Source organism: Coregonus lavaretus, assembly GCF_964263955.1.
Source record: "Coregonus lavaretus genome assembly, contig: HAP1_SCAFFOLD_5530, whole genome shotgun sequence".
Lineage (NCBI taxonomy): Eukaryota > Metazoa > Chordata > Actinopteri > Salmoniformes > Salmonidae > Coregonus > Coregonus lavaretus.
Window position 1 is genome coordinate 2,955 of NW_028165291.1, and position 13,121 is coordinate 16,075.

The 13,121-nt window shown below is 44.6% G+C and overlaps 1 protein-coding gene across 1 annotated transcript; it reads right to left on the reverse strand.

Annotated features, from left to right (window-relative positions):
* Nucleotides 1-1,876: 1,876 nt before the first annotated feature.
* LOC311116018 (CUB domain-containing protein 2-like) lies at nt 1,877-7,298 on the reverse strand. Its single transcript, XM_084191146.1, has 7 exons — nt 7,142-7,298; nt 6,581-6,928; nt 6,205-6,356; nt 5,193-5,388; nt 3,051-3,404; nt 2,724-2,902; nt 1,877-2,372 (listed from the first exon to the last, which is right to left on the reverse strand). The coding sequence occupies exons 1-7, from the start codon at nt 7,206-7,208 to the stop codon at nt 2,061-2,063; spliced, it is 1,608 nt and encodes a 535-aa protein (XP_084047272.1). The 5' UTR covers nt 7,209-7,298; the 3' UTR covers nt 1,877-2,060.
* Between the last annotated feature and the right edge of the window lie 5,823 nt (nt 7,299-13,121).

Sequence of the window (13,121 nt, forward strand, 5' to 3'; positions counted from 1 at the left end):
ATTCACACCGTCTCCTCTGAACAGTTGATGTTGAGATGTGTCTGTTACTTGAACTCTGTGAATCATTTATTTGGGCTGCAATTTCTGAGGCTGGTAACTCTAATGAACTTATCCTCTGCAGCAGAGGTAACTCTGGGTCTTCCATTCCTGTGGCGGTCCTCATGAGAGCCAGATTCATCATAGCGCTTGATGGTTTTTGCGACTGCACTTGAAGAAACTTTCAAAGTTCTTGACAATTTCCGTATTGACTGACCTTCATGTCTGAAAGTAATGATGGACTGTCATTTCTCTTTGCTTATTTGAGCTGTTCTTGCCATAATATGGACTTGGTATTTTACCAAATAGGGCTATCTTCTGTATACCCCCCTACATTGTCACAACACAACTGATTGGCTCAAATGCATTAAGAAGGAATGAAATTCCACAAATTAACTTTTAAGAAGGCACACCTGTTAATTGAAATGCATTCCATGTGACTACCTCCATGAAGCTGGTTGAGAGAATGCCAAAAGTGTGCAAAGCTGTCATCAAGGCAAAGGTGGCTATTTGAAGAATCGCAAATATAAAATATATTTTGATTTGTTTAACACTTTTTTGGTTACTACATGATTCCATATGTGTTATTTCATAGTTTTGATGTCTTCACTATTATTTTACAATGTAGAAAACAGTACAAATAAAGAAACCCTGGAATGAGTAGGTGTGTCCAAACGTTTGACTGGTACTGTATATAAATAAATATATATTTTTAAAGAGTGTAATCAACCACAAGAAGTAGCTAGCTAACCCCAACCATAAGTCCTGCTGCATTTTGTTTTTTTATTAAAAAGCATTACCCATCTAATTGACAGTGCTCGCATTCCCAAGTGGTCTTTAAGCCAAAATGGTTTCTTATTTTTAAAGGGATTTCTTTTCTTTTTTTTAACCTTAATTGTTTTTGCTTGTTTCTTGTAATTTTCATTTTCTTGTTATTTTTTGTTGTTGGTGGATTTTGTTGTGGTCGGTCTGAGCAGAATCACTGCTCTACAAAGCACCCCAAAATAAAGACTCATTCTGTGATCAAGATGAGGGATTTTGAGCCTCGCATTGCTCAAATGGATCTGCTCAAACATGTTGGTAGCTAAGCCCAGAGCCATGAGGCCTGCTGCAGAGGAAGACTGGGACATGCCAGTTGGTTCTGGACTGGTACCTTTAAAAAAAAATCAGCTGGTCTCCAATCACAAGAAGAAGCTAGCTAGCCCCTCAGCCCCCAAAAGACTGTGACATGATTCTGGCAAATACTTTTGCTGGACTGGACTGGTGCCTTTTTCCAAAATGGTGAAAGACAGTCGGAGAACACAGTCGTTCATCTGGACTGGACTGGTGCCTTTTTCCAAAATGGTGAAAGACAGTCGGAGAACACAGTCGTTCATCTGGACTGGACTGGTGCCTTTTTCCAAAATGGTGAAAGACAGTCGGAGAACACAGTCGTTCATCTGGACTGGTGCCTTTTTCCAAAATGGTGAAAGACAGTCGGAGAACACAGTCGTTCATCTGGACTGGACTGGTGCCTTTTTCCAAAATGGTGAAAGACAGTCGGAGAACACAGTCGTTCATCTGGACTGGACTGGTGCCTTTTTCCAAAATGGTGAAAGACAGTCGTAGAACACAGTCGTTCATCTGGACTGGACTGGTGCCTTTTTCCAAAATGGTGAAAGACAGTCGGAGAACACAGTCGTTCATCTGGACTGGACTGGTGCCTTTTTCCAAAATGGTGAAAGACAGTCGGAGCACACCGTCATTAGTCTTATTAATTAGGCCTACCTCTTCTGATTAGTATTTTAATTGAGCTGTTGTTTATTCATCTTAGATTTTCTATATTGAAGTAAATCAAATGTTGATCTCTGCCTGTGTTTTTATTATGAATGTCGAGAGCGGTGACAATATTAAATCATTGTTTTGGTACGATTTGAAATGAGCAATAGACATTTATTACAAAAATAAATCTGTCGGTTTTCATTGTAAACCTCAACATGTTCTGGCTCACGTAGACCGCATCGCCAACCTCCTCTCTTTCTCTACTAAAGCAGTACCAGCCAGATTACAGCGATCACCATCAGAACAACAGCCAGCACACAGATGCTAATAAACACTATATCACTGGGGTCGTGAGGCTCTGGGTCTGCCTCCTTCCCTCCCCCTCCACCGGACCCCTCTGCTTGGCGTCGGGCCAGCTCGTTCATCCTCTGGTGCTCCTCGGCTGAGACGATGTGAATGGTGGCCATCTTGCGCTGGGCGTCGCACTGTACCTCGTACTCCTGGACGCTCCGCCCCTTCCCGTCGGAGAAGTCGATGTAGAGCGTGTTCACCAGCATGGTGATGTTACGCCGTGGCTGGTCAGATGACAGGGGTCAGAGGTTAAGGGTCAGGGTCAGGGTTATACAGATGGACAGCAAACAGACATCATATGCTTGTGACCACTGCTATTTTGTCACATCCTCTAGTATCCTCAATTCCCTTCTACACTGTCCTATCGCTTCAATAAAATGGACAAATGAAGAAGAAAAAACAACCACAAAAATTCATGTCAAATGAACAGTTGTAAACAGCTTTAAACTGGCGTCATCATGCCAGTGGCTACCCACTAGGCACAGACGTCAATTCAACGTCTATGCCACGTTGGCTCAATGTAATTTTAAATCAAATGGAAACAATGTTGAATCAACCAGTGGGTAGTTGGTTACCTGGCCTGCAGTGCCACATTTTTCGAAGCGTGCCAGGATCTTATAGGTGGTAGGTGTCAGCTGGGAGGTACAGGAGCGATCCCCCAGAAAGATACTCTCACGGTTCAGCCCAGGCAGTGACTGCTGGGAGATATGGATGGTGAACTCTGTCCTCGTACAGCTGATGTTAACTGGTACCACTGGGAATGAGGTGGAGACATAACACACGCACGGACACACACGTTTGTATTTGCACTTGTCTCTTGAATTATTAAATAAACATACAAAAAAAAAAAACGTGATAGTTTGGATACGTTTCAGCAACCTTGCTTCAGTTCAGACACTCACCTCCTACATAGGAAGCAGAGAACCCTCTATAAGCTGAGTTCCTGTCTGTACTGAGGACCACCAGCATGTTGTTGTTCTTAGAGATCAGAGACCCGGGTTGTTCCGAGCCACACCATCGCCCTAGCAATGGGTCTTTCTCTCTGCTCCCATCATGCACAGCTACAGAGTCGTAGTCGCACTCGTCTGATAGGCTGTTCCTGTCCTCCAGCTCCATAGCGTTGAAGAACAGTTTGATGCGGTAGCCCCTGGCCAGGTTGATGGTCCAGTGACACTTGATGTTGTTGGGGTAGATGTTAGGGTAGTGGGGGCTGGTGAAGTTAGCACTTGGTGCAGACAGCACCTGCTGGCATTCACCTGTCAGACAGACATATGAGGCAAAACAGGGTTGTCTTAAGTAGGTCACACCGTAGCAAAAATGTAACTAAAGATGTGTTGTTACTGAATAGGTTCAGCTAGTACCTTTACCGTTTCAAAACATTTTCTCCCTACTGAACACAATCCTGGTGTCAGTGAATGTGCAGTGTAATCTCCCCATGGACCTCAGGATAGTACAGGACAGTTTAATCTCACCCCATGGACCTCAGGATAGTACAGGACAGTTTAATCTCACCCCATGGACCTCAGTATAGTACAGGACAGTTTAATCTCACCCCATGGACCTCAGGATAGTACAGGACAGTTTAATCTCACCCCATGGACCTCAGGATAGTACAGGACAGTTTAATCTCACCCCATGGACCTCAGGATAGTACAGGACAGTTTAATCTCACCCCATGGACCTCAGGATAGTACAGGACAGTTTAATCTCACCCCATGGACCTCAGTATAGTACAGGACAGTTTAATCTCACCCCATGGACCTCAGGATAGTACATGACAGTTTAATCTCACCCCATGGACCTCAGTATAGTACAGGACAGTTTAATCTCACCCCATGGACCTCAGGATAGTACAGGACAGTTTAATCTCACCCCATGGACCTCAGGATAGTACAGGACAGTTTAATCTCACCCCATGGACCTCAGGATAGTACAGGACAGTTTAATCTCAACCCATGGACCTCAGGATAGTACAGGACAGTTTAATCTCACCCCATGGACCTCAGTATAGTACAGGACAGTTTAATCTCACCCCATGGACCTCAGCATAGTACAGGACAGTTTAATCTCACCCCATGGACCTCAGTATAGTACAGGACAGTTTAATCTCACCCCATGGACCTCAGGATAGTACAGGACAGTTTAATCTCACCCTATGGACCTCAGGATAGTACAGGACAGTTTAATCTCACCCCATGGACCTCAGGATAGTACAGGACAGTTTAATCTCACCCCATGGACCTCAGGATAGTACAGGACAGTTTAATCTCACCCCATGGACCTCAGGATAGTACAGGACAGTTTAATCTCACCCCATGGACCTCAGTATAGTACAGGACAGTTTAATCTCACCCCATGGACCTCAGGATAGTACAGGACAGTTTAATCTCACCCCATGGACCTCAGGATAGTACAGGACAGTTTAATCTCACCCCATGGACCTCAGGATAGTACAGGATAGTTTAATCTCACCCCATGGACCTCAGGATAGTACAGGACAGTTTAATCTCACCCCATGGACCTCAGGATAGTACAGGACAGTTTAATCTCACCCCATGGACCTCAGGATAGTACAGGACAGTTTAATCTCACCCCATGGACCTCAGGATAGTACAGGACAGTTTAATCTCACCCCATGGACCTCAGGATAGTACAGGACAGTTTAATCTCACCCCATGGACCTCAGTATAGTACAGGACAGTTTAATCTCACCCCATGGACCTCAGGATAGTACAGGACAGTTTAATCTCACCCCATGGACCTCAGAATAGTACAGGACAGTTTAATCTCACCCCATGGACCTCAGCATAGTACAGGACAGTTTAATCTCTCCCCATGGACCTCAGGATAGTACAGGACAGTTTAATCTCACCCCATGGACCTCAGGATAGTACAGGACAGTTTAATCTCACCCCATGGACCTCAGGATAGTACAGGACAGTTTAATCTCTCCCCATGGACCTCAGCATAGTACAGGACAGCCATGAGGGAGTGACCTAGTGGTCAGTACACCCGTAGTATATGTCCTCCACCGTCCTACCTACCTGAGTAGTAGTAAGCCTTGAACCCTCGTCCCCCGATGTTGAAGTCAGACTTGAACACCACCAGGAGCTGGTTGGAGGTAGTAACAATCTTAGGAGGCTTCTCCCCTCCACAGTAGTTCCCCAGGTGTCTGTGAGTGACGGTCGGGCCGTCGAAGAGAGCCACGAAGTCAAAATTACAGCCCTCGTTGTTCTCAAGCTGGAATGAATGAATTATATTTTATTTTGTCACGTCATATTTATGACCCATCAGGGATACTAAGACACTTACAGTATGTGCGTCCCAGTTGGCTCCATCAGGGATACTTAGAGACTTACAGTATGTGTGTCCCAGTTGGCTCCATCAGGGATACTTAGAGACTTACAGTATGTGTGTCCCAGTTGGCTCCATCAGGGATACTTAGAGACTTACAGTATGTGCATCCCAGTTGGCTCCATCAGGGATACTTAGAGACTTACAGTATGTGCATCCCAGTTGGCTCCATCAGGGATACTTAGAGACTTACAGTATGTGTGTCCCAGTTGGCTCCATCAGGGATACTTAGAGACTTACAGTATGTGTGTCCCAGTTGGCTCCATCAGGGATACTTAGAGACTTACAGTATGTGTGTCCCAGTTGGCTCCATCAGGGATACTTAGAGACTTACAGTATGTGTGTCCCAGTTGGCTCCATCAGGGATACTTAGAGACTTACAGTATGTGCGTCCCAGTTGGCTCCATCAGGGATACTTAGAGACTTACAGTATGTGTGTCCCAGTTGGCTCCATCAGGGATACTTAGAGACTTACAGTATGTGTGTCCCAGTTGGCTCCATCAGGGATACTTAGAGACTTACAGTATGTGTGTCCCAGTTGGCTCCATCAGGGATACTTAGAGACTTACAGTATGTGCGGCCCAGTTGGCTCCTTATTCCCTATATAGTGCCCGGGCTCTGGTCAAAAGTAGGGAACTAATATAGATAAATGGGGTACCATTTGGGATGCATCGATTTCTCTTCACATGTTAGAGAACATACCTGGAAGTCAAGGAAGACCAGACTGACCACGCTGCGGTTGGACACATGGACCGTCCAGGAACAGTCGGCGTTGTTGCTGTACTGGGTATCAGGACTGTAGCCTGGGCTGGAGATGATGCCAGACAGACCGGTAAGGACCCCACCACACACATCTAGGGGAGAGGGGTGAAAGAGAGGAATAAGACACGGGTGGGTGACAAGGTTTTGCAGGATTTTGTTCCAGCCGAGCTCTTAAGTTAACACACCTGATCCAACTACTCAAGGTCCTGTTCCTTGTTGTTGTGGGTTACTGTGAGGTTTGAGTGGCTGTATTCAGCAGAGGCATACGTGTATATTAATGGCTTTGGTTATCCTGTGAGAGGAAGTGAAAGCTCACCTTTCCTGTAGCCCACAGAGAACCCTCTGTGAGCCACATGACGATCGGAGTGGAAAATGATCGACATAACATTCCAGGAGGAAGTGAACCGAGGAGGGGACACGTCACCACAGAACGTCCCCAGTAGGTTCCCCTCATCCTCGGACACACCGTTATAGATCTTGACGTAGTCGTAGGAGCAGGCGGCGTGATACTCCAACTCAAAGTGGCGGAAGGTGAGCAGGACAGAGGACCCCTCGGCCACTACAATCAGCCACACACACTGGATGTTGTACGGGTACAGACCTGGGTAGTTGGGGCTGGAGATGTTGCCGGAAGAGGCGGAGAGGATCCCGCCACATTTCACCCCTTGGGAATAGAAGTTGGAGGAATAGAAGTTATAGTTTATAAAGGATTCACAAACGGTTTTGTAAAAGGTTTGTAAGTAGTTTACTGGTAAGTATTAGTTTATAATTTACACATCGGTAATAACAGTTACTTACAACACACATATAAGTGAGTGTTGTGTAACTGAATTTGCTGAGGCAAATATGATAGAAATATACAATGCAAAAAGCTCACCTTTCTTAGTGACAGCCTTGCCAACAACCAACAGTAAATAAAGGAGTATATCCATCCTTACAGTCATGTTGTTATCGTTGTTGTCAGACTTCCAATAGGATTACAAAGCAATGGCAACACAAATAGAAAAACAAGAGCAAAGTCCTGTCACCACAGCTCTGGGTCGATGGCAGAGGTGGTAGTAAGTGTAATAGGACCTTAAACGAGGAACCCGATAGGTTGGGCCACCCCCCCTGGCCTTGCCTCCTACTCTACATGTTAATGACCGATATCGAGTGAGCAAGCGGCGAGGGTGGCTTGTCAGGACACTGTATGGAAAGATGGATAAATTAGTAATGATGGTGTCACACACTCACACTGGACACCATGCAGCTGCTATGGAGTTTAGAAAGGAGACATTAGGGAAGAGCGACAGTATCAGGATGGAGGAACCTTCATCCCTTGATCACAAAACCAAATGGGCTCATTTTGGAGAGAGAGAGAGCGAGAGAGAGAGAGAGAGAGAGAGAGAGAGAGCTGGGGGTTCACTGAGAGAGAGAGAGAGAGAGAGAGATGGGGGTTCACTGAGGGAGAGATGGGTGTTCACTGAGGGAGGGAGAGCGAGAGAGATGGGTGTTCACTGAGGGAGGGAGAGCGAGAGAGATGGGGGTTCACTGAGGGAGGGAGAGCGAGAGAGATGGGTGTTCACTGAGGGAGGGAGAGCGAGAGAGATGGGGGTTCACTGAGGGAGGGAGAGCGAGAGAGATGGGTGTTCACTGAGGGAGGGAGAGCGAGAGAGATGGGTGTTCACTGAGGGAGGGAGAGCGAGAGAAATGGGTGTTCACTGAGGAAGGGAGAGCGAGAGAGATGGGGGTTCACTGAGGGAGGGAGAGCGAGAGAGATGGGTGTTCACTGAGGGAGGGAGAGCGAGAGAGATGGGGGTTCACTGAGGGAGGGAGAGCGAGAGAGATGGGGGTTCACTGAGGGAGGGAGAGCGTCCCAGATCTTGTTGGAGCGCTGATGAAGTTCATTGACTATCTGGACACTGGGCACACATTCACTTGGATTATGTAGCCTTAAACAGGGCTGGCCCCTCTCCTGGAGAGCGCTACTGTGTGTGCAGGCTTTTGTTCTAACCCTACTGTTGAGCAGGTCCTCATGATAGAGAGCGAGAGAGGGAGATCTAGGCCTGCTTGTGGTCAGTGTGAGTTTAAAAATACAAAGAGACTGCACACAGTGCTTCAGTATCAGTCTGACTCATCTGTCTTCTGTTGCTTCAATGGCCGATTCAATACATCCGATTAATGGGTGTTCACTTGACTAAATTGCTGTGGTTTGTGACCTATGCTAGAGTGAAGTGAATAAAAGCATGTGTTGCCGCAGTTCCACAAACGATCTACTAGATGGCGATGTTGCTCTGCATTGAGAATCACCATGAAAGTCCACTCTGGAAATGTAAGGAGTCAAGCTGTTTGATGATTGGTTTGTGTCTGAGCCCTGAACTGAACTGAAATAAATAAGAACGAGATTAAAATCGCTCGTGTTTTCCTCAGTCACAACCGTTCCTGGAACCAAAATATATACAAGCCTCCGGTTTCCAAGAAAGTTGGATTACGATTTTGCAGACAGATTCAGAACATAATTTGCATAATTTTCTGAAAGTGGAAGGCTTTGTATATTACAACCGGGGAAATGTGTTTCAGTGAGATATGTTGTTTAGAGCAATGAAATAACTCTATGACCGATAAACACCTTTCAATTAACAGCAAATCAGCCAAGTTTACAGTGGAAAGGTCCTTGTGGATAATAATAATAAGCCATTTAGCAGACACTTTTATCCAAAGTGACTTACAGTCACGTGTGCATACATGTTTACGTATGGGTGGTCCCGGGGATCGAACCCACTACCCTGGCGTTACAAGCGCCGTGCTCTACCAATTGAGCTACAGAGGACCTGGATACCTCAGGCTGATAACCTATTGGATTCTCCATTTTCTGAGAGGATGTTTAGAACACTTAAAAGCTGTTATGAACTCAGAAATATTAAAAGCACTAAAATGGATTTAGGATATTTTTCTATTCTGTTGTTGACTTATATAGTCTATAGATCATACTCTTGGAGAAAATGGTAGCGCGCGCCTCACAAAATTCCACGGTTTTGTTCTATCCCAACAGTAAAAATACATGATTCAAGCGTTTCATAAGCTGAACAGTTGAATCAGATGACTAGTGCTGGAGTAGAAAAAAAAGTGCAACCTTGCGGGGGGCCCCGAGGATTGGAGTTGTGAAACCATACTTGTGTTGCCTAAACGTGTTATATCTCATTCAAAATGTCCATTCAGATGTTGTGTGCTTCTCTGCTAGCATCTGAATGCTGCTACCACTTCTCTATGTATTGCCATTATTTAACCAGTTAAGTCATTGAGGTTGTTCTCTTTGACAATAACAACCCTCGAAAATCTCTTTGAGCTGCATGTTTATTCTCCATCTGAAGGCTGCTCCATGGCCTTGTGTATTACCTCTGAAGGCTGCTCCATAGCCTTGTGTATTACCTCTGAAGGCTGCTCCACGGCCTTGTGTATTACCGTTAATTAACCAAGTAGGTTGATCTCTTCAACCCTATCCCCTGAAACTCTCAGGCTGCACGTTCATTCAGACATTGCACTAAAGACTGGACCGTCACCTTGTGTTCCCAACAAGAAGATCACTTACAGTCAGTCTCTTTCTCAGTGGTATAAAGTACTTATGTAAAAATACTTTCAAGTACTACTTAAGTCGTTTTCTTTGGGGGTATCTGTACTTTACTTTTTTACTATTTATATTTGTGATTACTTTGACGTTTACTCCACTACATTCCTAAAAAATATATGTACTTTTTACTCCCATACATTTTCCCTGACACCAAAAAGTACTTGCTACATTTCGAATGCTCAGGCAGGACAGAATAATGGTCAAATTCACTCACATATCAATATAACGCGTTGTCATCCCTACTGCCTCTGATCTGGCGGACTTACTAAGCACAAATACTGTGTTTGTAAATTATGTATGAGTGTTGGAGTGTGCCCTTGGCTGTCCATAATAAAAACAAAAAAAGGACACTTTATTTATCATTTACTTCAACTTTTACTAAAGTATGACAATTGAGTACTTTTCCCACCACTGCTCTTTCTTTACTCCTGTTATTAAAGGTGGGTCTATAACGGTTCTCTCTCTCTCCCTCAAGGACTACCGTGAATAAACATCCGCCATTTGAGATCGTCCTTATACAACTGTTCATTGCGTAGAGGACATGAGTTATCATCATGGCCAATAGCTACACAATGAAATCCTCCCTCCACTGACACCGAAAGCAATAACGGGAAGATGTGTAGGCTGAGGGACGTTAGAGAGAGAGGAATGCATTAAACTGTGTGGGCTGAGTGATGAAGGATAAAGAGCCTCTGTGACCCTCTTGACCTTGCAGGATGTGGTTCTCTATAGGTGGCCATTTTGTTTTTTGCTAGTTGCTACTGTAGCGGCTTGTTTGGTGTTCTGCATTACAATGAGGAGTCTTACTTTCTGAAGATCACACAGCGGCTTAGTGGAAAGACATAATAACAAAGATGAGAAGGAAACTGATACAGCACAAATGGATGCGGGGGAATGAGAGAGATGGCAATTATCTTTTGAACACAGACATTAGCCTAGCGTAGGAAGTCCCATAAAAAATAAATGCAGCATGTTTTCTTCCCCCCCACACACTGTCAGTCTAAGAAGAAGCTATTGGTGCCACGCAGTGCAATAATCTTAGCTATTCTTTCAGGTGAAATGTCACTGAAAAACAACCCCTGTCTCTGTCTGTTTGTCTATCTATTTAAAGGGAAATTCCACCCCAAAACTATCTTTTGGATAGTTTTTGGAGTAATGAAACGAATACCAAAAGATTGTTTTTGGGTGGTGTTTTCCTTTAAGCATTGGCAGCACTGATGTAATGAATGATTCAGCGAGCGATGTGACGTGGCAGGCTGCAGTGTAAATAGTCTAGAACACATGACAGGAGGGGTGACAGAGGAGATGTAGAGGCACCGACACAGACAGATAGAAATCACAGTACTATTATAGCCCCCGGAAAAGACACTTAATTAAGCTGTTTTACCACTCTCTGTCGATGTGTGTGTGTGTTTGTGTGTGTGTGTGTGTGTGTGTGTGTGTGTGTATGTGATGGTTAGCCTGGTTGTTTGGTACTTTCTGTGTCCATGCATACAAATACCTTTTGAAATGTTTGAGTCCTTCTTGAATGTGATTTGTGGATTCAAATTAAGTATTTATATATATGTGTGCCCGTGCCCGTGTGTGTGTGTGTGTGTGTCAAGACTCTTCTTTAAGCTGTGCTACTAGCCTTTACCATCTAACCACTAGCGGCCAAGTCATAATGATGGACCCACCTAATCAGCAGATTGCTCCGGCTATGATCTCACATGAATATTCACACAACTAATAAAAAAAAAAAAAAGAATAGAAAGATGAAAATAAAAGCTTTGGTGATTATGATAATATTCACCCTGATGAGTCAATCCACTCAAGATGGTTGCATCTGAAATGCTACCCTAGACCCTATATAGTGCACTACTTCTGAACAGAGCCCATAGGGGTCAGGTAAAAAGTAGTGAACTAGGCAAGTCAGTTAAGAACAAATTCTTATTTACAACGACGGCCTACACCGGCCAAACCCGGACGACGCTGGGCCAGTTGTGCGCCGCCCCTATGGGACTCCCAATCACGGCCGGTTGTGATACAGCCTGGAATCGAACCAGGGGGTCTGTAGTGACGCCTGCAAGCACTGAAACGCAGTGCCTTAGACCGCTGCGCCACTCGGGAGCACATATATACATAGAGGATAGGGTGCCATTTCAGACGTAGTATATGAACAAACAAAACAAATATAAAAAAACGAAACCTGCTGTCAGATAATTGATCTGAATGACCTCCATCGGATACAGTAGAGATTCTGTAGAATTCTCCTACTCACCACCGCTACTAGAACTGGTCAGTTATCTGTGGCCGTTTCGTGGTACGTTGGTTGTTCACCAGCTTGAGAATGTACATGGTTCTCCACATGGGTGTGATATAGTCTGTGCCAAAATTAATAGTCACAGGAAGTTGCTATAGTCCTCCATATGTCTTAAGGCCTGTGAATCCTTTTCAACGTGACCAGATTTGTGTTCTGCTGTTTCCTCTTCTCCTACTCCCCACTGTGATAGCTACCCACTACCCAACCACAGAAATCAATGCGATGACATTAAATCAACGTGGAAAACGGATTGGATTTGCAAAAAGTAATCAATGTAAGGACATTTTGTATTTTTGTACCAAACTTTTAACCTATATCCAGTGACCTGGTGAAATGTTTTGTTGCTATAACGGCTCTTAGTGAGACACCTGGATAAAGGAGGGATAAATGGATAGGTCACCAAGAGATAAAGGAGGGATAAATGGATAGGTCACCAAGAGATAACGGAGAGATAAATGGATAGGTCACCAAGAGATAAAGGAGGGATAAATGGATAGGTCACCAAGAGATAAAAGAGGGATAAATGGATAGGTCACCAAGAGATAAAGGAGGGATAAATGGATAGGTCACCAAGAGATAACGGAGGGATAAATGGATAGGTCACCAAGAGATAAAGGAGGGATAAATGGATAGGTCACCAAGAGATAAGGAAGGGATAAATGGATAGGTCACCAAGAGATAACGGAGGGATAAATGGATAGGTCACCAAGAGATAAAGGAGGGATAAATGGATAGGTCACCAAGAGATAACGGAGGGATAAATGGATAGGTCACCAAGAGATAAAGGAGGGATAAATGGATAGGTCACCAAGGGATAAAGGAGGGATAAATGGATAGGTCACCAAGGGATAAAGGAGGGATAAATGGATAGGTCACCAAGGGATAAAGGAGGGATAAATGGATAGGTCACCAAGAGATAAAGGAGGGATAAATGGATAGGTCACCAAG

What these genes read in the sequence shown, in the direction of transcription:
- LOC311116018 (XM_084191146.1), bottom strand. Translation starts at nt 7,208, where the DNA reads ATGACTGTAAGGATGGATATACTCCTTTATTTACTGTTGGTTGTTGGC. An exon ending in TGGTCTTCCTTGACTTCCAG is followed by an intron (nt 5,389 to 6,204) that starts GTATGTTCTCTA and finishes CATTCATTCCAG; the next exon opens with CTTGAGAACAACGAGGGCTG. An exon ending in CAAGGCTTACTACTACTCAG is followed by an intron (nt 3,405 to 5,192) that starts GTAGGTAGGACG and finishes TCTGTCTGACAG; the next exon opens with GTGAATGCCAGCAGGTGCTG.